The sequence below is a fragment of the Sinocyclocheilus grahami genome, unplaced genomic scaffold, assembly GCF_001515645.1.
Source record: "Sinocyclocheilus grahami isolate Dianchi unplaced genomic scaffold, SAMN03320097.WGS_v1.1 scaffold69.1, whole genome shotgun sequence".
Lineage (NCBI taxonomy): Eukaryota > Metazoa > Chordata > Actinopteri > Cypriniformes > Cyprinidae > Sinocyclocheilus > Sinocyclocheilus grahami.
Genome location: NW_015505248.1, coordinates 789,600 through 813,243, shown reverse-complemented (window position 1 = coordinate 813,243; position 23,644 = coordinate 789,600). Strand labels below are relative to the sequence as shown.

At 35.7% G+C, this 23,644-nt stretch overlaps 4 protein-coding genes across 8 annotated transcripts in view; 2 read left to right on the top strand and 2 right to left on the bottom strand.

The window, feature by feature from the left end:
- LOC107585323 (cytosolic purine 5'-nucleotidase) overlaps positions 1–7,798 on the bottom strand; it is a 13,125-nt gene extending 5,327 nt beyond the window's left edge. The window contains exons 1-14 of one of the 2 annotated variants that reach the window (XM_016272315.1): positions 7,685–7,798; positions 6,366–6,404; positions 5,248–5,321; positions 2,601–2,718; positions 2,416–2,511; positions 2,034–2,125; positions 1,874–1,931; positions 1,700–1,793; positions 1,520–1,573; positions 1,292–1,375; positions 1,114–1,155; positions 650–757; positions 509–575; positions 240–410 (exon numbers count right to left, since the gene is read on the bottom strand). In XM_016272315.1, the coding sequence (XP_016127801.1) occupies positions 240–410; positions 509–575; positions 650–757; positions 1,114–1,155; positions 1,292–1,375; positions 1,520–1,573; positions 1,700–1,793; positions 1,874–1,931; positions 2,034–2,125; positions 2,416–2,511; positions 2,601–2,718; positions 5,248–5,321; positions 6,366–6,404; positions 7,685–7,785 (1,198 nt within the window). In that variant the 5' untranslated portion in view covers positions 7,786–7,798. The remainder of the gene's footprint in view (positions 1–239; positions 411–508; positions 576–649; positions 758–1,113; positions 1,156–1,291; positions 1,376–1,519; positions 1,574–1,699; positions 1,794–1,873; positions 1,932–2,033; positions 2,126–2,415; positions 2,512–2,600; positions 2,719–5,247; positions 5,322–6,365; positions 6,405–7,684) is intronic. The other variant, XM_016272316.1, reaches the window with a different exon arrangement.
- A 655-nt stretch (positions 7,799–8,453) lies between these two features.
- LOC107585355 (alpha-internexin-like) lies at positions 8,454–10,252 on the top strand. Its single transcript, XM_016272358.1, has 2 exons — positions 8,454–8,465; positions 9,563–10,252. The coding sequence occupies exons 1-2, from the start codon at positions 8,454–8,456 to the stop codon at positions 10,229–10,231; spliced, it is 681 nt and encodes a 226-aa protein (XP_016127844.1). The 3' UTR covers positions 10,232–10,252.
- Positions 10,253–11,250: 998 nt separating this feature from the next.
- Positions 11,251–17,552, bottom strand: LOC107585366 (polycomb group RING finger protein 6-like). 3 transcript variants are annotated; one of them, XM_016272368.1, is made up of 11 exons: positions 17,475–17,552; positions 17,187–17,347; positions 16,641–16,740; positions 16,425–16,521; positions 16,080–16,135; positions 15,903–15,962; positions 15,648–15,768; positions 15,130–15,157; positions 14,809–14,907; positions 12,770–12,856; positions 11,251–11,736 (listed from the first exon to the last, which is right to left on the bottom strand). In XM_016272368.1, exons 2-11 carry the CDS (start codon positions 17,313–17,315, stop codon positions 11,689–11,691), a joined length of 825 nt encoding a protein of 274 aa, XP_016127854.1. In that variant the 5' UTR covers positions 17,316–17,347; positions 17,475–17,552; the 3' UTR covers positions 11,251–11,688. The 3 variants fall into 3 exon arrangements, with proteins under 3 accessions (XP_016127854.1, XP_016127855.1, XP_016127853.1); XM_016272369.1 differs by having other exon boundaries at positions 16,641–16,723; positions 17,187–17,528; XM_016272367.1 differs by having other exon boundaries at positions 17,187–17,527.
- A 615-nt stretch (positions 17,553–18,167) lies between these two features.
- LOC107585364 (DNA-directed RNA polymerases I and III subunit RPAC1-like) lies at positions 18,168–20,785 on the top strand. Of its 2 annotated transcripts, XM_016272366.1 has the most exons (7): positions 18,168–18,248; positions 18,483–18,563; positions 19,295–19,401; positions 19,599–19,751; positions 19,915–20,064; positions 20,151–20,267; positions 20,357–20,785. In XM_016272366.1, exons 4-7 carry the CDS (start codon positions 19,730–19,732, stop codon positions 20,473–20,475), a joined length of 408 nt encoding a protein of 135 aa, XP_016127852.1. In that variant the 5' UTR covers positions 18,168–18,248; positions 18,483–18,563; positions 19,295–19,401; positions 19,599–19,729; the 3' UTR covers positions 20,476–20,785. The 2 variants fall into 2 exon arrangements, with proteins under 2 accessions (XP_016127852.1, XP_016127851.1); XM_016272365.1 differs by lacking the exon at positions 19,295–19,401.
- The last annotated feature ends 2,859 nt before the right edge of the window (positions 20,786–23,644 follow it).

Genomic DNA, 23,644 nt, shown 5'->3' with positions numbered 1-23,644 from the left:
TATATATATATATATATATATATATATATATATATATATGTCTATATAGTTTTTTATTCATTGTTATTTCAGTTTTAGTTCAACTAAATGAAAATGAGAAATGTAGTTTTGGCAACTAGCTGAATTCAAATTCAAATATTTAATTTATTTATTATTTCAGTAAACATTTATTTTATTTCAAGATATGAACATGCTTCTTATGGTTTTAGTTAACTGTAATAACCCTGTCACAGACTCACTGCTCTTGTCGGTCCACACGTGCAGCTCCTGAGCCAGCTCAGGAATCACCAGGAACGTTCTCCAGCCCTGACGCTTCTTAGACTTCAGGATGTCTCCAAAGATGTGGTCACCGATGTACAAGATGTCCTTTCCTTTTGCTCCTAGTAGGTCACAAACTATGTCTGAGGAACCTGGGAAGAATAAAGCATATTCAATCAGGCATTTTAGACTAGAATAAAAAAAAAATCAGTCAATAAAATATGAAGAACGACATCCATTTTTATCTTACCACCAGAATACACTATGCCATGCTGCAAGGGACCTGTATATGTTCCGATTTTCAGTCTCCCAGTGGACTACAGAACAGAAATATTGCTGAATCAATGGGTTTGTCACAGGAAGCTACTCATGTGAGTCTAGTGGATCTTACCGTGTCCACCTGTCTCAGGACTGTGCCCTCCCCGAAGAACACTGGCTTCCTGGCATCCACCACAATAACGTCAAAGTAGGACTGCCAGGGCCGATGAGGCGTACCAGCCTATAATAAAGAAATAATAGATTCAGTCTGACACTGTCTTTGTGTATGCGATAAAACTGCAACAAAATTAGTTCTTATATGGCCCCTGATACTCCCTGGCTTTCTGTTCATATCCCCTTTCTCAACATCTGTTGTTAGAACACTTTTTAATGAAAACTGTGATATTATACAGACACATCATAACTGGCAAATAAATCCTCAGGGTGTTCTTTTACACAGTGCAGCTCGCTGGTTCATGTTTTCTACACAAATTATATGTGAAATGTGTATTTTGTCATTAGACATTTTCATTGAGGATCTGAGACAAATAAAAACCACTGGTATGCTAGTGAACAACAATAGGGAAGATCACTTACTTTTGGACCATGTGGAAAATCAAACAAGTATGTCATGATTTTCTGAAAGAGAAAAGGAGAGGAAATTACACTTTATATTTGCTTCTAATGAAAATTCAACAGATTTTGTTAGACCTTAAATAGTGAATGTCCGATGGTTATGGACTTGGTCTGTGCCGTTTCTTCTAGAATAACTCACATCTGTGTACTTGTAGTCACTGTTGGTAACAAGGAACACTTTGTCAACTTCGTTCATTCGGCTTAGAAGCAACGGTAATTTGGCCTAGAAAAAGATGACAAAAGTTATGGAAATACACAAAAAAACGAATTATGTCTTTAAAATTCATTATGAATAAACATACAAAGTGAAATAAGGTAACAAAAATGCTGGTCAGCAAGAAGCTGTTCAATAATCTGGTTTACTTACATCCTTCACCACATATTTCTCCATATTTTCAACCGTTTTCTCTTTTAGTGAGCCCTGAAATGTCACACAGAAGAAGTTATCCATAGTATGAAATTTATACTAAGTCCAAAAAGGGTGTTTCTTTAAAAAAAAACAAAAAACAACAACAACATTATTTTAGCACTTAAAAATAGCATTTACCTTGAAATGGACCCAATCCACAGCATCTCTGACATCCTGAAACATGCTCTTGAAGGACATGAAAAGATCTCCATCTTTAAAGCCAGTCTCACAACTGTGGAGGCAAAAATGAAAAGGTCATATAAAATGCCAGAGTAGCTACAGAAGCGTTAAAATGAGGGCACAAAAACAAACCTTGCATATCTGGAGCAACTAGTGAAGAAGTCAACCAGGCAGGCAAAGAGGTATGTCTCTAATAAAGCGCAAAAACAAACTATGTTAACTTAAACATGGACTATAGATTCTACGTATATATTCTTTAGGTTTTTGATATTAGCTGATAGAAGATTTTAACCTGGGAGGTTGAAAAGTGTGTTGAGGATGTAGAATCGCTCTGTATCTCCACGCTGAATGAACTTATTTGGGTACAGTTCTCTTATCTCTGGACTAAAAAAATACAATTATAAAAAAAACATTTGCTGGAGGTGTGACTAACCCCGTAACATCTAGATAAAATCAAAAGTGACACTATTTACTTCTTAATGCACCATTCTTGTCTTATTGTTAATGATTCACCAGTGCATGTTCTTCCATATAGTTTTTTTAATTACATTTTTGCTTTACTAGGTTAAAATAAAAACTATAAATTAAGCTTTTAAGGGAGAGGAATAAACACACAAACAAAGTGAGCTCTAGCCAGGGCATCAGTTGCTCTTAAATTATGAGTGTAGACTCACCCACGCATGAAGTTAAAACCATGAGCGCACACAAGGATGTTTCCATACGCATCTACTTTCAGCAGGTTTCCATACATTGTATCAAACACCAAGCCTCTGAAAGATATTCAAAATTTGCGTGAATCAAAATATGTAGTCAAAATACAGTTAGAAAAGGCATGTTAGAAAATTATCTTTCAAATCACCTTGTGGGAAAAGCAGGGTCATAGACAAAGTTTAGCAGCTCTTGTGGGTAACCAATGGAAACCAGTCTTTCCACAGTCAGATCAAAGCCAAGAGATTCATACTCTGGAGACTTATACACTATTAACAGAGAAGAAAACACAGTCAAGGATATCTGATATAATGCATGAATGTGGGGAAAACATGGTGATGAAAATTTTATCATATACACTACCGTTCAAAAATGTAGGCATTTATGTAATTATATTTATATATAATACTTTTATATAATACAGTTTTTATGTTGAGAACAGAACCTTACATTACAGAAAAAGAGAGAGAGAAAAAAAAGGTATAACAAAGGTTGCCATACATTACATACAGGTGCATCTCACTAAATTAAAATGTCGTGCAAAAGTTCATTTATTTCAGTAATTCAACTCAAATTGTGAAACTCGTGTATTAAATAAATTCAATGCACACAGACTGAAGTAGTTTAAGTCTTTGGTTCTTTTAATTGTGATGATTTGGGCTCACATTTAACAAAATCCCTCTCAACAAATTAGAATATGGTGACATGCCAATCAGCTAATCAACTCAAAACACCTGCAAAGGTTTCCTGAGCCTTCAAAATGGTCTCTCAGTTTGGTTCACTAAGCTACACAATCATGGGGAAGACTGCTGATCAGACAGTTGTCCAGAAGACAATCATTGACACCCTTCACAAGGAGGGTAACCCACAAACATTCATTGCCAAAGAAGCTGGCTGTTCACAGAGTGCTATACTTAAACTACTTCAGTCTGTGTGCATTGAATTTATTTAATACATGAGTTTCACAATTTGAGTTGAATTACTGAAATAAATGAACTTTTCCACGACATTCTAATTTATTGAGATGCACCTGTATAAACTTTTAAGAATAACAAATGCTGCCATATATTACATATAAACTTTTAGTCATCTCGCCAGTACATTATATCAGTAAACATTTACATACACTTACAAATGCAATCATCTAAACCACAAAGGAACTTGATAACCATTTCCTCCATTTGTTTTCAAAGATTTACATTTGCAGCTGAAGTTTAGGCTATATGTGAGTCTTTTAATTTCTCTAACCTCTGTTACCATTTGGAAACGGTCTTCTCTTGTAGGTGGGTATCGCCTTTTTACTTGTTGCCAGTAAAAATTGTAATAAATATTTGTCATCTTTTCCAACCTCATCTGGAATACCTCCCAAATATAAAACATGAAATGATTTTGGCATATGTAGAGTGAAAATACTATTAATAGTAGGCCATACAACCTCCCAAAAACTATTCACCTTTAGACATTGCCAAAATAGATGTGTCTGATGGGCTTTTTCTACCCCACAGTTCCTCCAGCATGGGTGCGAAGTTCTCGTTTCTAATTCCTTCATTCTTGGTGTGATAAAAAAGCGAGTCAGATTTTTCCAACAAAACTCACACCACATTCTTGAGCTTGTTGAGGTATGTGGGATAGTACATATTTTATTCCATTGATCAGGTCACAAGGAATTGCCAATCTCTTTTCCCCATTTTAATCTTATATATTCTATTGAATGATTCCTCGAATTAACCCCCACAAGGAGCCTAATAAACCAGAGCTGCACTGATTTAATTTCTTTAGAAGCAAAAAGGTTTAAGTGAACAGGACCTGTATAGGCACAAAACACTGTATTATTATGTTGCAAGAAACCCATTGGACCTCAAAACAAAATTAGCCAGATCAGCTGAATGAACATTTCCACAAAGATATGACAGACCTCTGCTTGAAAGAGAGGAAGGAAATGTCAACATTGCTGAAACTGAGTTGACCTCATGATCATAGTAAACTAAATGCAGTCAAAATTGATGTGCACTCTTTACTTTTCTCTGCTGTAATATTCGCCACGGTAAGCAAATTCACTGCTCTGCAATTACACTCTTAAAAATAAAGGTGCTTCAAAAGGTTCTTCAAGCGATGCCATAGAAGAACCATTTTTGGTTCCACAAAGAACCATTCAGTCAAAGGTTCTTTAAAGAACCATCTCTTTCTTACCTTTTTGTAATCTGAAGAACCTTCTTTCACCACAAAGAACCTTTTGTGAAACAGAAAGGTTCTTCAGATTTTAAAGGTTCTTTATGGAACCATTTAGACAAAAAGGTTCTTCTATGGCATCGTGAAGCACCTTTATTTTTAAGAGTGCAGAAGGGAGTTACACAGCACATGCACATTGATCTAGCAGTCTAAGCAGCTCATATTTGGGGTTAATATTAGGCTGTGTGCTGGCAGTAGAACTTCAAACCTTTTCCTGTGAAAATTATCATCACAGATCCATAAACAGGAAAATGACCAATCAAAAGGACCACATTTTATATCATGGATGTCAATGCACCCATTCATCTTGTTCAGAGCTTTAAGCGCAAAAAAATCATGTGCCTGACATGAGCCAGCTGAAGACAGGGGTGCTATTTACAGAGCCATGACACCACCAAATACATGAGACCAAGGATTACCTTACAGTACCATGCTATGGTGTTACCATTTCACAATGCGTTACAATTCTTTTGAACTTACTTCATAAATGACACTGCAAAACAAGGCACCATGCGGGCCTCTTCTGTTTCAGAGGCAGCTCATAGAGAGAGAGTAGTACTTCATCTTACCTGCTAGAGTGTAGTCCATATCAAAGCCAAAGCATTTTATCTTCTCCATTGCCAAACTTCTATTGACAAAAACTCTGCAGAGATAAAAACAGAGGCAATTTAAGACAAATGTCATTGATATTTAATATGCTTTCAGTTGCAAACTGTGTTAAATTCAGCAGACTGTATTATTCCATTGCCTTCAGCACAAGCCATGAGCTGTTCAGCTCTATGGGAGTTTATGTTAATGTAGATAATGAGTTACACTGACGTATTGTGACCTGTGAAAGCAATAATTCAGAATTAATACATTTGGTTAAATTATATCTATTACTATTTCGGCCAACAGCAGCAAAGTATGAGGTGGAGCAAATGGCACGGTAAAATTCCTTGATTTCCAGTTAAATCAAGTTTTTCAGCAGAATGCTGCACAATAAAATACAAATCTAAAAAAAATCATAGTCTGCTGAACACATCTGTTTTACAAACCAGAAAAACATAATTTTCTGATGAAAATAACACCCCTCTGTTAATATCAATTTCTCTATGAAATTAACTGATACATGAAAAATAACAGCGCTATATGAAAGGTTATGATTGATCATAATTATTATTAGCCAACCAAAATACACCCTTAAATACAAATACTTGCATTTGGACACCTTTGAGACTTTTAATTGTCAGTTAAGGGATAAAAAGTAAAAACCTTGCTATTTTAAAGTTAGTATTTTTAAGTTAAATTTATACATCTGTTATTGTATTTCACATTATTTAAAATTGTGCTTTGGTCAGTTATTTTCCAAATGATGTTAAAACAATTATTTTTCTTTTAATTCACCTGATGCTGGTATATCTTTATCCATCTATACATTTGCAGTGAAACATTAAAAATGTAGCTGAATTTACACTAGGAACAAATGAGCTGTTAAATGATGCGTTAAGAGCATGAAGGAAGGAGATATAGCTGGGGGAAGGGAGAATGAAGGAATGATCTCACAGATTCAAATCCCATCACAGGTCTTCCTATGGACACCTACATACGGTCACAGCACAGTGCAAAAGCATTGATGAGCACATGGGAGAAAAAAACATCAATTATCAAACAGATGATCAGTCAGCACTGCAGGTCAACAACATACCTCATAGAAGGATGACAGTGGGCCAGTTCCTGTGGTAAGCTTTGTAATAAAGGAATACATGGACTATATATTACATCAGTACACATCAGCTAATGCCACTACATGAAGAACTGTGTCTAGTAAACTTTTCAGGACATTTCAGGTCTTCTTATCATTGGATTTACTTTTTATATTGCACTTTGTGACTGCAATGATAGTTTTTCTGCAGAAAACTATGATAAGTCAACAAATTTACAGCATAGCCTGCATGTAAATAAGGATTATGAAATGACTGTTTGCCATGAAAAACACAGCATTTTAGGAACTTGCAAGTATTATGCTGACAGGCCAAATTAACCTGCCAAAAGGCATGAGTAAATATAGCATATTAAACATTGGATATGAGTATCATAATGTGCAGATACACTGTTACAATGATCATTTAAAAGGTAATTTTTTATTTAATAATTGAAAATATTCAAAAGTTGGGCACAGTGAGAAAACAATTAATTATTTTGATTGAGCAAAAAGCTTACAATACACAACCTTTGCTTAAATCACATGCAAGCTGACATTTTCAGACAAACAGACGTATAAACAGGTGCATCCACAGAACAACATGATGGCATGGAAAAGTAAACATGCTACACGCCATATTTAATTTTAAATAAAAAAAGACAATTACAAGTCTACAATTCCTTTTGATTAAACATTGGATATGAGTATCATAATGTGCAGATACACTGTTACAATGATCATTTAAAAGGTAATTTTTTATTTAATAATTGAAAATATTCAAAAGTTGGGCACAGTGAGAAAACAATTAATTCTTTTGATTGAGCAAAAAGCTTACAATACACAACCTTTGCTTAAATCACATGCAAGCTGACATTTTCAGACAAACAGACGTATAAACAGGTGCATCCACAGAACAACATGATGGCATGGAAAAGTAAACATGCTACACGCCATATTTAATTTTAAATAAAAAAAGACAATTACAAGTCTACAATTCCTTTTGGAGTCTTAAAGTTATTTGTTCTATGTCCTCAAAAGCATTGTGCACATAAAATGTAAATATCTCAATGAGAATATGTCTTCATTATTGACCATAATCTTAACTGGAGTAGAGACCAGGTCATTTAAAGTAATTGTCTCCAACCGTTGCTACTAGAAATATATATATACCAAGTAGGCATTTACATGTTTCGTTTTGTTTATATGTAGGTTATTTAACAATTAATTTGTTTTCACGTTACCAAGAGAGTACATGATTTGATTTAACCAAATTAATGGCAATGGCCTTCAAAGCTGAAAGCATTAGTGAAATGTATTAATACCTCTGTTGCACCTCTCTTCTGTACTTCTTCACGGATGAACCGTCCATGTTGGCAGGAAGGTCTGCATAATTCTGGAGCCGATCACTCCAAGAGGTTGTCATCTTTAACCAGTATAGGTCTGAGAAAGAAAGCAAAAACTTAAAAGAGATTTTTTTTTTATGCAGCACAGGCAGATGGCAGAACACAGTGAATTTGAATATACACAGCACTGGTTTAGTATCTCAGAGGTTAAATTTCCACCACATTTAATTGTTGCAAAATAGCCCTGTAGGTGATATGCAAACCTTAACAACAAAGGACCAGACACATTCAAACTATTTTAAATAGAATCTCAAAATGTTCATGATCATTACATCTATTCTAAAGCTACACTTATAATCATTTTATTTCAGTGTAACAGTATTTCCTGTATCAAAGATAAACAGCCATAACACACAATACAGAAAGCTGCCTGAAACAATGTTTAATATGCAGCACAGGCAGATGGCAGAACACAGTGAATTTGAATATACACAGCACTGGTTTAGTATCTCAGAGGTTAAATTTCCACCACATTTAATTGTTGCAAAATAGCCCTGTAGGTGATATGCAAACCTTAACAACAAAGGACCAGACACATTAAAACTATTTTAAACAGAATCTCAAAATGTTCATGATCATTACATCTATTCTAAAGCTACACTTATAATCATTTTATGTCAGTGTAACAGTATTTCCTGTATCAAAGATAAACAGCCATAACACACAATACAGAAAGCTGCCTGAAACAATGTTTAAAGGGGTCATATGATGCGATTTTAATTTTTCCTTTCTCTTTGGAGTGTTACAAGCTCTTGGTGCATAAAGAAGATCTGTCGGTCGTGCTGTTCTCAAGCCCGCCACCTCTGCTCACTCTAACCCTTCCACCGTTCCTCACACTAGCCCCCGGCCTCGGCTCACTGTAGGCTGCGGTGTGTGACGCTGTGTTTCGTTGTGAAAGCGAAACTACTTTGTTTGGCCTTCCAAAAATGGACACGACTAGAAATCAGTGGTTAAGTTGTATTTACAACACTGTTCCAGAACACTTCAACCCAAATATTCAGATGTGTGCAGCACATTTTATGGAGGAGTTTCCTGATCCTGGAAGAGTAGACTCCAATGCCGGCTGTTCTGGCTCACAGACTGTAAGTACGCATTTTATATTTAAAGAGTTTTTATATTTATATATTTAAAGTGAGTTTTTGGGCAGTGTAGTGTAGGGCTTGTTGTTTGTCATTTCTCCGATCACAAATGCAGACATGGTTTTATGTTTACGCGGCGCGATGCAACGCAACGCGTAAAAAGACAGTAAGTAAGCAAGTCAATATAATCCATAATTATGTCCCCACTGGATGCAACGAATGCCTCGTTTATAATGGGTTTTCATGTTTTTGAATCATCGCTCCAGCCGGACAGGGCATCACAGTATGGTGAGGTGCGTAACATTTCCGTCACACGCTTGAGGTATTCGGCCAATCACAACGCACTGGATAGCTGGCCAATCACAGCACACCTCGCTTTTTCAGACCGATGAGCTTTGTAAAAATCGACGCGTTTCAGAAAGGCGGGGCATAGAGGAGAAACAATAATGTACAGTATGTGGAAAATAATGTGTTTTTTAACCTTAAACCGCATAAACACATTTCATTACACCAAATACTGTTCTTTTTAGCAGCATCATATGACCCCTTTAATTAAACCAATTACAAAGTACCAGGTTTATGATACATATTTTTAGATACCCCTTAAGAAACTACTTCTCTAATTGTAACACTAAAGGACAGCTCACAGAAGCCGCACAATGTAGCCTATTTTTTATTATTTTTTCTCAAATACCAAAATAAATGTATTTTTTGGCAGAACGAGCCGTCCAGACTCGCTGGCCTCTGTCAGCAAGAGATCCGGGATCTGCGAGCCCAGGTGGACGAGTTGAACAATGAAAAATCTCACATTCTCATTGAACGAGATAATATCGACGAAGACTCGCAGAAACTCCGAGGCAAGTTTGAGGATGAGATCCGAGCGCGCGAGGAGGCAGAGCTGACGCTCAGATCCTACAAGAAAGATGTGGAGGATGCCACCATGGTGCGCGTGGACCTGGAGAGAAAGGTCGAGTCCCTCTTGGACGAGATCAATTTTATGAGGAAAGTGCATGATGAAGAGGTGACGGAGTTGACTAGTATGATCCAGGCAGCCCAGATATCTGTGGAAGTAGAGTTATCCAAGCCGGATCTGACCTCGGCCCTCAAAGAGATCCGTGGGCAGTATGAAACCCTCGCGTCTAAGAACCTTCAGTCTGCCGAGGAATGGTACAAATCAAAGTTCACCAGCCTCAACGAACAGGCCACTAGAACCAACGAGGCCATGAGAGCCACAAGAGAGGAGATCAACGACTACAGGCGACAACTACAGTCCAGAACCATTGAAATCGAAACCTTGCAAGGAACAAATGAGTCACTTGAACGACAGATCCGCGAGATGGAAGATGCACACAATGCCGAGGTCGCAGGTTATCAGGTAGAAACATAAAAATGACATATCATTTTGGAGTTAAGCATGTATGAAAATATAACTCAATTTAATAATAAAAATAAAAATATTTATTTAAAGAAGGAAAAGAGAGAAAAAAGTTCCATTTCTATCTATCTATCTATCTATCTGTCTATCTGTTTATCTATCTATCTATCTGTCTGTCTGTCTGTCTGTATATCTGTATATCTGTATATCTGTATCTAGGTAGACATATTTTATTTAAACAATAATGTATTATTCTTGAGAAATCCCCCTTCAGGTTTTTTGTTTTTTTACTTATTTTATATTTATATTATATATTATGTATTTGCATTTATTTTGTATTTATATTAATATATAAAGGAAAGCATGTTTTATGTGCTCTGGCTGGTTTTCACCATTTTTAATCAACGTTTTGCCTTCATTAGTTATTTTTAATAGTCCTGCAGCAAGCATTATCTCTCTCCCTCTTAGACTGAACCTCAGACACTCCAGAGTTTTTGTGATAATGGCTTTAACAAAGAGTCCCATACAGGTGACTAGACTCTAATACATATGAGGTGAAATATGCTTCCTAACATTTAGGCTAAACTAATAATTTGTGTGTAAATAAGAGTGTCTCAATTTGAAATCAGCAGCACACAAACAGAACATCAGTGTCATAAAATATTTCCCAAAACTAAAAAGATGACTAAATGAAAAGGGATGCATAGTATTTATATGAAATGAGTATCTAGCTATGCGCATTTTAACATCTTGTTGTAAAGCTGTTTTAAAAATGAAGACGACTTAAATTACAATATTGCAAAAGATGAAAAAAAACATTTGAAAGATCTTTCCCCCCAAAGGCCTCGTAATAACACAATATGACTCAAACCATACATAAAGATTTCAATCTAAAATGAACAAAGACAACCAGAAACACTTAAACACCCCTAGAAGAGTTAAGGAGAGAAAGACAGTAAACCAAACAAACATCTTCATTGCTGTTCAGAATTAAATACTTAATTTAGGTACTGCCCAGGTACTTAAGTGAATTATTTCTTTCAATACTGATTTAATTTTTGTAAGCTGAACTTGAGGCACAACAAAACCAAGCAATAAAACAATATGTCAAACAATATATTCTTAGCGACAAGGTGTAAAATAATTACTTACTCTGTGTTTTTATTAGCAAATGTATAAAAGAGCATTCACAGAACCCTCACCGCTGTGGAAATTGTAACCAAAAATCAGTCATCCAAACAAACAAACACGCAGTATATTTTGGAAATAGCTCATTAGCTCTGTTTCTTAATGCATTTGCTCAAAGAATGCTGCCATATTCTTAATCTTTTTGAGCAGAAGGCAACCAGGAAGACGAAGGATCACTGCATAGGATAACTGTTATATGATAAAATTCAGTTTAGCCCTTGAAATAAAACCATTGTACAATGCAAATTTCACAGTAGTTGGTCTTTCTGTGTCTTCCCTCTTTACTGAGCAGGTAGAACGAGTCCGAAATGCAGAACCAGCATGCCATCCTAAAAAGGGAAAATAAGAAATGTAAGCATTTACATTACGGTTTAAAAGTTCTGGGTCAGCAAGAATACAATTTAAAAAATTAAAACTTTAATTCAGCAAGGACTCATTAAATTGACAAAAAGTAAACGTAAAGAATTTTACATTGTCAGTGATGATTTCTATTTCAAATAAATGTTGTTTTTTTGGAACTTTATATTCAAAGAATCCTGAAAAAATTTATCAGTTTCCACAAAAACATTAAGCAGCTCAACTGTTTTCAACACTGATAATAATAAGAAATGTTTCTTGAGCAGCAAATCAGCATATTAGGAAGGATCATGTGACATTAAAGATTGGAGTAATGACTGCTGAAAATAACAATGAAATTACATTTTGATGTCAGATTAACCACAATGGATTATCCCAGATGTCATTCGAAAAATAGCGGTCACATACAACACATAGAACGAAGCAAGAGACTTTAAAGAGACCTGTCTGTCTTTTTTACTTTAAAATGCTTTTTTTAAGAGACAGCAGCACTTGAGGCTGCTAAGGCTCTAATGTAATGCTGTGTGAAGGGCGAGACAGGAACTGTGTTAAGGCGCCTGTTTTTCACACTTATTAACAGCTTACATGAGGCTCATTCTCTCTAAAAACATCTCAATGATACTGAACAATCCTTAAAAGGATAGTTCTCCCATTTTTTGTCCCAAAATGTTGTCATCTCAAGTAGTTCCAAACCTGCATGAGATTTTTTCTTCTGTTGAACATAAAAAGGTATTTTGAACAGCTGCTGGCTGACTTCCAAAGTAAGGTAAAAAAAAGTCAATGGGGAACAGAAACCGTTTGGTTACCCATTCTTTAAAATACCTTCTTTTGTGTTACTCATACAGGTTTGGAACTACATGGCGGTGAGTTTTTGAGACATTTTTGGATGAATTGTCCTTTTAAGCAATTCTTTGTGCCTCTAGCCATTTTATTTTTTTTTTGCAAAAAAATATAATAGATGAAATAACATAAAAAGGTGAGAGGTACATTATATCAGACACCCACCTGCAATGCATTTTTTCCCATGGTGTTACAAACTTCTCTCAAAGACTGGCATTGCTCAAGAAGATGGTCTCCACACACAACATCAACCTGCCAAATGAAGTAGAATGTAAATGTTCATGTAACTTTTCTTTTTCTATCGGTCATATCATCAATACCAATGCTTTAAGCCTGATCACTTTAGGAAAGTAATAGGGATTCTTGCATTAGCAAACATCACTAATAAAAGTTGAATTCCAGTGGGTACAAACTTTTTAGAAGACTTTTTCAGTGACCCTAAAATGCCAGATGGAAATACACTTTAAGCCTTCATATGCATATACAATACAGCCTCAGGGTACTCCCAAAATGATTAGACAATTTTTAGAGTCTAGTATGTGGAGCAGGGCACAGTGGGCTATCCTGGAGCCAGGCACACAAACCTGCGTGCCTCCTCTTTCACCTCTATCCTAGTAGATGTCCCTGGCACTATGAGGTGTTCCTCACCGAGCCAGATCAGTCTTAGCTAATCAACACTGAGTGACTGGACGCCAGGAAAAACCCTTAAGTCAGTAATCCAGATATGACTGTTAGCCTCACAACATGCAAGCAGCCATTACTAACTGCTTACATGTGACTATAGATCACAATACTGCAATTAATGTTAATTACACAAACAAAAAAGCAAAATTGTGAAGCTTATCATTTTATAATAGCATATTAATTCTGATTAAAAGTGAGCTGCCATTGCAACAAAATTGTAAAATTAATTTTACACAGTAAAATACATTAATAAAACATAATACAATAAGCATTTTTTACATTAATATCATGTCAGCATTACAGATTGGCACCATTCATTCACTTCCATTGTATGTGCCTCACAGTTTTCAAGACAGGAGGGAGAAGTGTAAATCAACATTATTTATCAACATTATGCCACAAATGCTGTCAGTCGAGCTAAACTTGAATTGAACCCAGAATACATCTTTAAAATGCCCCAAATCACATGTATACATACTATAAACAAATAACAATGAAAATAATGTAAATACGTAAGTATATTTCTGTGAATCTGTGAATCTGTGTGTTAAAGTTTATTTTATTTAGTTTATTTTAAGGTGTCCTTGTTACAGTGTAATTATACAATTAAGTATTGGGTAATATTAATTACTACTAACATATACCTATTATAGGGTTAAGATTAGGATTAGAGTTTGGTTTAGGGTTAGATGTTTGTAATTATGCATACTTACCTTTAATTACTATAGTAAGTACATGCAACATATAGTATGTAACGAGGACACTGTAAAATAAACAGTGTCCAGTTACCAGTTAAAAATATGGCTCTCAAATTGGAGAAGTCCGTGAAAGTCTGCAGAAGTGACAGCTGAAATATATATATATATATATATATATATATATATATATATAAAAAACAGCACTAGATTTTCTTTTCAAACATAATTTCTGTTATTCACAACCACAGACAGTAATTTCTATGCTCGACTGAGCTGTGGATCTTTTCAAGGACTCAAATCCTTATTAAGAATTGGGATTAAGGGGAAACTAATTAAACAGCAATGTGGCAGGATTGTGAAGTATGACAGAGTCACTGAAACTTTGAGAGGGAAAGGGAACATCCTAATAACATAATTTATTTAATCACACTTTTACATGATAACCTCATTGTGGAAACCTAAAGAGGACTAGCGATTTTGCTGAATTTAGTCCACTAAGGAGTGAAAAAAGAACAATTCTGCATCAAATGACTCAGCATATCTTTGCTCTGATGTGAAGGGTGGCGTCTGATTCATTCTGCCCGTCCCGTCAGTATGAATTATTGAGTGACTGACACAGCTGGGGGGTGCGCTGCTCACCCCACATTTCTTTCCCACCTCTGACATTGCTGACCATCTGAGGCAGGATTTATGCGTCTGGTTTAATGAAAACAAGCTGTTTAAGACCAAGAACTTACCCTGATACAGAGTGTGGTTTAGGATTCAAAATACACTGCGGGTGATATTAAAGATAAAGGGGGGGGGGGGAAATCTGTATTTCACCTTGCAGTTTTGACTCAGTTCCATCTTCCTCCTGATAAAAAGCTCCACATGACGGACAGTGGCTTCCCCTGACACACGCACATACTTCCTCTCAAGGGGCTTGAGTGAGAAAATATAATCAGGATATTAAAAAAGGAAAATCAGCCAGGCCTACAGCACAATTTCAGCTCAATTCTACACAATGATTAAAGTGTTTATATTAAGCATAAATAATACTGCAATGTGTTTCCTTAATATAAAGTACATTATTTTTTGTGAGTACACAAATAAACAAAGTACAAAAATATCAATATTGCAATACTGACAAAATATGAATATTACCTTATAGTTCTCAATACCCTCTTCAACTCTGTAAATCAAAGATATGTAAAAATAAAGATTAGATTAAACATTTACAGATTACATATTTTGTGTAATAAATCAAATAATTTATAAATAATAGGCGGGCTTTTACAATTGTGCAAAATCAGAGCACATGGCAAGTGGTTCTCAGGAGGGGCTTTGAATACTGTGTTGGACAATGGGAGGCCTTTCAATGAAAAACGTTGAAAATCTTTTGATTTTTGACTGTTTAGCTCTATCTAGTGATGATACACAAAATAACCTGTCTGGCATTCAGAAAACTTAAATTCAACAAAATCAAAATTTACCCTTTTTACTTAACGCATGTTGCGGGCCTTTCTGAATGATTCATGGTGCGTGTTATTGCAAAAATGAAACCTGTCTTTGCTTTTTTTTTATATATCAAAAGACATTACATTTACATAAAGTCAGCTGAAAGCTCTAGAACCTGAATGACATCAGTGATATACGCAGAATCACAAATGAACATTACTGACCCCACAAACTCCAACATCAGAGACACATCTAGCTCTGAGGGAATGGTAAAAACAGACTGAGGCAGCATGTCTTTCTTCTGTCTCTGAGGCGGCTTCACTGGGTATGTAGCTGGAGATGCCACTGGGAGGGGGGAAGAAAGAAAAAAGATTGCATCATAAGCAAAATAGATTAATATTTCTCAGCATCACCTATGTACTACAACACATATATATATTCGAAGAATAAACTTCAGTTGAATGATTGCATGAACAAACCTGACTTAGGAACGTCAAGCCCTCTCTGTTTATAAAATGCATATATTCGCGACCTTTCATCTGAAGAAGAAAAAACACAACATAGTGTGTGTTGTTTATGTTTCTCACATATATTTCAAATGACAGAATGGGACAACAAAAGTGTATCAAGAAAGAGTTCAACATAAACTCACTAACCTTCTTCCAAGTACGGCACCATCTTGAAAACAATGTCTTGTAACTGTCTGTCAGGTCTAATAGAGAAAAAGGGATGAAATTTGACGCCCATGCTAAAACATGTCCAGTAATTAAACACTAAAGCATACAAGAATCCCTAAAGACCCCGGGACATATGTGAGGCTGTTATTGCTAGGCAGCAGTAATCAGACACAAGGGATGGTCTCAAACATAACAGCTAGACTAAATCTCTAGTGACAGACCAAAAGCGGTAAACAACACTACGCCCTATACGCCCAGTTTGCTAAAGTTGAAATTGACAAAAACAGTATTAATAAAAAAAGACTTCAATAAAACTAAAGTTACCTGATACTGTACATTGGCTGTGTCTGGTGCACAACAATGGAGCAGTTAGGACACCTGTTGCTGTAGAAAAAGTGCTTGACAATGCAGCTCTTACAAACTGTGAAAGGGGAAATAAACAGGCATGATTCAAAACACTGTAAAGATCACAGATTATATGAAAATATGAAAAGAAAAATTCGATTTATACCACTACACCGGTGGGAAATACAGACTTACAAGTGTGAAGACACTCTGTGATGGTGGTGGCATCAATGAAAAATCCATTGCAGAGGGCACAGCGAATATAGGGATAAAAATCCCTAAGAGGCAAAGAGCGCTTTAAACAAAACAAACATTAATTAAACATTAAACAAACATTAAATTAAAATAAATTAATTTTAAAACATACAATTTATATATATATATACACACACACACACACACACACACACACACACACACATACACACACACACATATGTATGTGTATAAAGATCCACGTTTTCAAAAAACATACGTGTATACAATATACTACATTTATACATAATTATTCATTTTACCTCATATTCCTCATTTAAACGCTCATATACAACTTACAAATAAGTAAGTTTAAGTATATAAGTACTAGTATTAATATACGTATATTTTATTTACATATAAAACACACACAAACATATTTATTAGGTGATTGATTCTTATATGCGATAAAACAACTTTTATAGCCTACAAGCGCAAGTAATTTTGAAATAAAAACTCGACTAATTTTCTTATTTAGTGTTGTACCTCGTCGTCAGGATGTTGTTCATGAGTTCTCTGGCTGTGGTCGGTGTCACGGCTCTCATCCCCTCCGCTCAGGGAAGCGTCTGTCCGAAAGAACCCACGCGTGGATCCCTCCTCCACAGTTCCGTCCATAGTGCACGCAAAGACTGAAGCCCTTAAAACAACTGCAAGAGAGCAACTACGATTACCTGTCTGCTCTCTCTGGATTGGTTGGACGACTTCATTCACGATGAATAACAAAGAGTTAATTTTTATGTACAAGTTTAGAAACACTTCAATCTACTTGTGCACCTTCACGGTGTGCGCGAAATACTCCAGTGACTCAGTGTAATGAGGATAGAATAAAAGTCCCCAAAGGAACGAATAAATTAATGGCTAAAAAAATAAATATAAAAATTTATAAATATGTATGTGTATGCATATATATATATATACACACACACACACATTAATATATATATATATATAATATATAGTTCTATCGATCTACTTGACTCACCCAGAACCACAGAGATCCAGGGGCATCTGACTTAACTTACTTATCACATACTTATTGGACGGTTAATTAAAAAAAACTGAATTCATTTGAAACGCTATATCGACTAGGCGTTTCCATGAACTGCACCAACACACAATATTTTGAAAAATAAAAACAATATGATATTTTCGTCATAGTAAAAATAGGAGCCGTTGAAAACCTAAAAGCGTTGTTTTAACGGCTCTGGTGAAAAAATAGTTGACATATTCGCCTTTTTGAGCAGTTTAAGAGGTTTATCAATAAGTTGAAATACTGAACGCCAAAGCAAAGCCTTCATTAAAGCTTGTATTATATAGTTGGCTATTTTTGAAATGTATGTTAATGTTATGTTTTTATCTTATGTGTGTATTGTTTTGCTAAATAAAGCATGACAATGGTGAAATTCTTTTCGAATGGAGTTTCTTTCTGAATGGAAGTTTTCTACCCTCTACCGGCGCAAGAGGAAAATGACATGACAACAAAGATGGCGGCGCCTATGAGCAACGTGGATGAAATTCGTGATATTGGGTGAATTTGGCGTAAAAAATGTAAGTTATATATTTATATAATATTCACTGTGTTTATGTCGACATAGGCTGTTTCATTGTTAATTTAAGTAACCCTTATTTAATAATATAACGTTGCACATGTCAAGCAGGTTTCTCCGTACTTCAAACTGCAGTGATTGTTGTTTATTAGATTTATATGATCACGTTTATTATTGTTTATTAGAGGGTATTCCGGTAAGCTACATATAAAACCACTATTTACTGTATATACAGGTCCATACTACAGATTATCCAGGAAATTAAAAGCCCCTAAAGACTCTTCAGATCCCAAGGAGTTATATCTCAATCACATGGGTGAGTAAAAATATGGTTTACTTCATTTAATTAAGCTTTTTTTTTTAGATGCAAAAATTAAAAATTTAAGTTTACTTCATAATTGTCATTTAGCTTTTTTGATGATCAATTATCCACCCTCTCTCTGATCCTTAGAATAATATTTTTAGCTGCTGTGCCTTAGGAAAGTTATTTAAATGTTTTAAAAAAGCGATTGTGATGTAAATGCAAAAAAAGAGAAAAGCTCCAGGTTTGATGTGCTTGTTTGTACGGCAGCACAATTTGGCCAAATAATGAAAAATAATAATTATTAATAAACAATAAATAATAAGTAATAATATAATAATACTTTTATTTTACAGTACAACTATTTAATTTGTATTAAAACAGTACAACTTTTATTGTACAGTACAGTTTATATCTTACTTTATTTTCAAATGTTAAACTATTGTGCAAAAAAAACAAAAAACACGGGGAGCCATTTAAACTTCTCTTTGGTGACAACAACCTGTTTATAACTACTTCTCATTACAAGTTTGGGAAGTTGGTTGGCCTATATTGTGTTCCCAAATGTTATAAGAGACCCAAACTCAGAACTCAAATGCCGGATCAGAAGCTGCTTGCGTGTAAATGAACACAGTGCTGCACTTCTCTCTGAAACACACAGCACATGTATTTATTGAATTAAATCACAGCTTTTGCAGTTTGATAAACACACTAAACCATATCATGATTTAATCGGTTTTGTTTAGATTATTTGTGCAGCCCTATGTGCAACACAAAAGATGTAAGGCAGAATGAAAGTTTCAGTCACCATTCACTTTCCTTGTGTGGAAAAAAGATTCAATGAAAATAAAAGGTAAGGTGACCTAGACTGCCTAACATCTGCCTAGCTAATTTTGTGTTCCAAGGAAAAAAGTACAAGTTTGGAACAAAGTGAGAATGTGTAAATAACGGCAGAATTTACATGCATATTATTTGCTAACCATGACAAATCTTTTTGTTTATCACTGTCCTGTTTACAGTACGTCACTAAACTCTTGTGTTTGGTTTCAGTCTACTCGGGTGACACAAAATGGCTCCCAATTGGAAACCAGGCCGATGTGTTTGCAGATGCCAAGATTGGTCCTGTGCATGGGGACATTCTCCTGGCACAACTTTGACCAGTGCAGGAACTTGATATAGTCATGCACTGTGTCAAAGGAATAGGTAAGTAATATAAGAGGCTCCTGACCAATTTCATTTCCATTGAAGCATATGTATTTTTCTTTAATTCAGGTTTAGTTATCATATAACTCCAACATCCAGTCCCCAGTTTCCTGTATATTTATAAACTTTGTGATTAACTGCAAAGTTTCTTTGCACCTCACAGGCAAGGATCATGCCAAGTTTTCTCCTGTGGCCACTGCAAGCTACAGACTTCTTCCTGAAATCACAATATTACAGACCATTGAGGGAGAACAAGCAGAGAGGTTAAAGCGCTGCTTCTCACCAGGAGTCATTGAGATACAGAACGTGAACGGTAGGACTGTTTCGCTTTATTCACATGTAGTCTTGATATTTGGTACTTTTGTTGTTGTGGTATAATCTAATAATTATAAATTTCAGCAAGGAAGGTGGCTAAAGTTGTCGACAGTCGTTTAGACGCATGCAGCAGAGAAGTTCTCCGGCATGATGACTTGAAGAACTTGGTGAAACTGGGCAGAGTGTGGGATTATTTCATATGTACGTTTACAACTAAAAGCATTGAGTTGGGTTTGTTTGATGATTTGCCTGATGCATTGTCAAATCTTCCTTCTGTGTTGATTTTTTAGTCTCAGTTGAGTCTACGGGGATCCTTCCTCCTGATGTCCTGGTTACTGAGGCCATTAATGTCCTCATCTCTAAATGCCAGAAATTCCTCACAGAGCTTGATACGGCAGAAATGGACTAGATGGAAGAAAATAAGGCCAGTCACACTCATCCCGTAGCTTTGAATGAAGTCATGTGATTGGTTTACTGACACTGTGTGTATAGCTTTTAAAGCTTTAGCTAAAAAACTCCCTTCACAAGTGAAATCATTCAGATTCCAGTGAGCAGTCCGTTATTTAACTTCAGGCCATAACTTAACAGCATTCTGGAAAATGTTTGACATTCATGTTTATTTAAACAAAAATGTATTCCTAAATGAATTCAAGCAGTTTCTTTTAGTCAAGTTAATCCGTTTGGTTTAAGATGTCAGAGCTATATTTGACAAAACACATTTTGGGACATATTTATGTTTTTCCATGTATATTAAACTTTTGTTGTTGACAAAATGACAAACTGTCTATGAATTTTTTATCTTTGTAGGGAACATTTGAACAAAGCACCTTGCCAGAGTCTTATATTATAGTGCGGGTCAATTTGACCCATTTTAATTTTAAAAAGGTTTAAAAAGTTGTTGGAATACTGGTTACCTTTGATGTTTATCTTGAAATGTTGTTACTTTTTCTCATTTAAGAGTCTTGAACATGCCAGCAAAGTGTAGACACTGATATACTGTTTACTGTGCATAGAAAAAATGATGTTTAATCATGTTCAATGCATTTGGCAGTTGCTTTTATCTGAAGAAACCTGCACTGCATTGAAGGCGTACATTTTTATTAGGTTAGGGTTCAGTTTGCTGGGAATCAAACCCATGATCTTGGCATTGCTGGTGCCATGCTCTACTGTGTGCTTTTCCACACTTCTCTTTAAAATGTTAATGTTTTAAAAAATATAGAGAAAGAAAACCGTTACAAAATAGTTTTTTTTTTTTTTGTAAGAAGCATTAATGTTAAAAGTTTGCTGTTTTAAAAAAAATAAATATATATATATATATATATTTTTTTTTACAGTTTTTGACTATGATTTTGTGGTGAATTGTATTGAATCCAGTTAGCCAGTTTGCTTGTACTTCGATACCTAATAAAATCATTTTAAATTATAGGACAGCAAAACTGTTAGACTAGCAATGAAATGTGACTGGTTGGCCATCACACTGCATATGCATACTAGAGTTTTGTTTCAGTTTCTTTTGGATCATCCATCTTCTTAGTTTTCACTAGAAAAAGAAAAGAGCTAAGCGGTTTTTTTTATTTTGCCTGCCTCTATCAATGAAATCAAATGCTGTATCTTGGAAGGAATGGTGGAGGCGACAATCAATTCAGTCTTCTGAAATGTACTTAGATTAATTAGATGTACTCCGCTTGACACTGTTTAACATCTCATTGTGCCAGTAGGACTAAATAATGAAGTACTACAGAGGCGTTTTCCTTTAATCGTTGCAGTGACCTGAAAATGTACCTTTGTGTTCAGTTCAGTGAACTTAGTGAGAGGTGTTTTTGTAGTACTTGCTTGGAAAGTTTCCATTTTAAAAATCCTTATATTTTATACAGATCATCCCCAATAGACATGTAATGATTATTTGCTATCAGTGCTTCTTAAGTGCACATGCCTACGTTCCTGTCTGCTTTGAGTTACATACAAACATGCTGACTGAATTACAAGAGCTAATGTCCAGCATATGCTGCTGTTGCCAGAGGCGGATGTGTCTAAAGTAGCTTTATATTTGCGCTGTAGGGAATTGTTTGGCACAATGAGGGCTGGAGTCAGCACAATGAAAGCATTATGCGTGAAATCATGTTTTTTCTTGCCGGATGATACAAACACCAGAGCACCTGATGAAGTTCATCTTGATTTATGCACGATCCAGATACTTCTCTTTGCATCTAATTCCTTTTGTTGCGTTCGACAGGAGAAGTTCTTTGCTATTTCCGTACACAAATTCTGCCTTTTCCTTGTGCACTTAGTCAAATTTTGGCATATTGTTATGCATTTGCAGTAGATCATTTTGAGCTATGTTCTACCAAACACCCGCCCACCCATACCGCACAAGCAAATACATAATCGCACACAATGTGTACACGTTGAAATTGGGCCAGGTCATCTTTGGAGACGACAAATCCCAGAGGGACGCGGCACAAAAAGTGGGTCACCTTCCATTGTGTGGCTCTCATCATTAGAATGATTCTGCTGAGACTGGAGTCACTTGGCACTCTCCGTTCCTCTCCATCCTGTCTCATTGCTCAGCTTTGCTCTTGGCAAGCAGCAGACACCACTCAAAGTATAAAAAGACAAGAAAAATTTCATATCCTTGTTGGCCAGAGCTGTTGTTTATAAAACATACTGTATTTTCCTAAGCACCAAATTATGGTGTAGGGATCACCCAGTTCCTCAGCCCACTGGGTGGAATTTTCTTTTACACAGCTTGACAGCTCATTAAGATGAAGCTTATTATATTTCTGACTGTCTGGACATTACCATTTTTCCTAACTACATCAGCTTTCCATTGCTAATACAACAAATTGCTTTTGATTTCAGCTAGGGTCAAATAATTTGAATAATGCCTCAATTTTGACATGAATGGCAGTAGAAGTGTAATGCAAGAATATTGGCTGATTTTGGCATTCTCAAAGAACTACCTTGCTGAAAAAGCCTGCTTAAACCAGTCTAAACTGGTTTGCTTGTCTTCCAGATTGGTCAGGCTGGTCTGTTATATCTGGTTTTAGAGGGGTTTTGGGCACGTTTCAGCTGAAAACAGCCAGCTAAAAACAGCTTGGCCAGGCTGAGGACCAGATTAAACCACCTTATTTTTATTTTTTATTGTTTTTGCAATCCTACTGAATAAGCCTGCTTTAAGTACTCTTAAGCGGTTATAAGTTGGTTTTAGCTGGTTTGGGCTTGTCTCCTAGTCTAGTCAACCTATTCTTCAGCAAGTCTCCCAGCCTGACCAGCGTAAAAGTGCCCCAAACCCTTTAAAGCCAGTCAACAGACCTGGCTGGGAGATCAGCAAACCAGATTAGGCTGTTTTAAGATGTTACAGTGTTTTATTGGTTTGTTTAAAGAGGGCATGTTTCAGCTTGTCAGGCCAGAAGACCTGTTGGTCGTTTAGCTAAAAACAGCTTAGCCAGGCTGGGGATCAGTTTAAACCTTCTAAGACCATCAAACTAACTTTTTCAGCAGACTAATGAACATTTAATTGGGTAAATCTGCAGAAAAAACCCCCTCTTAAACTATTCTGAGCTTAAGTAGATGTCCCA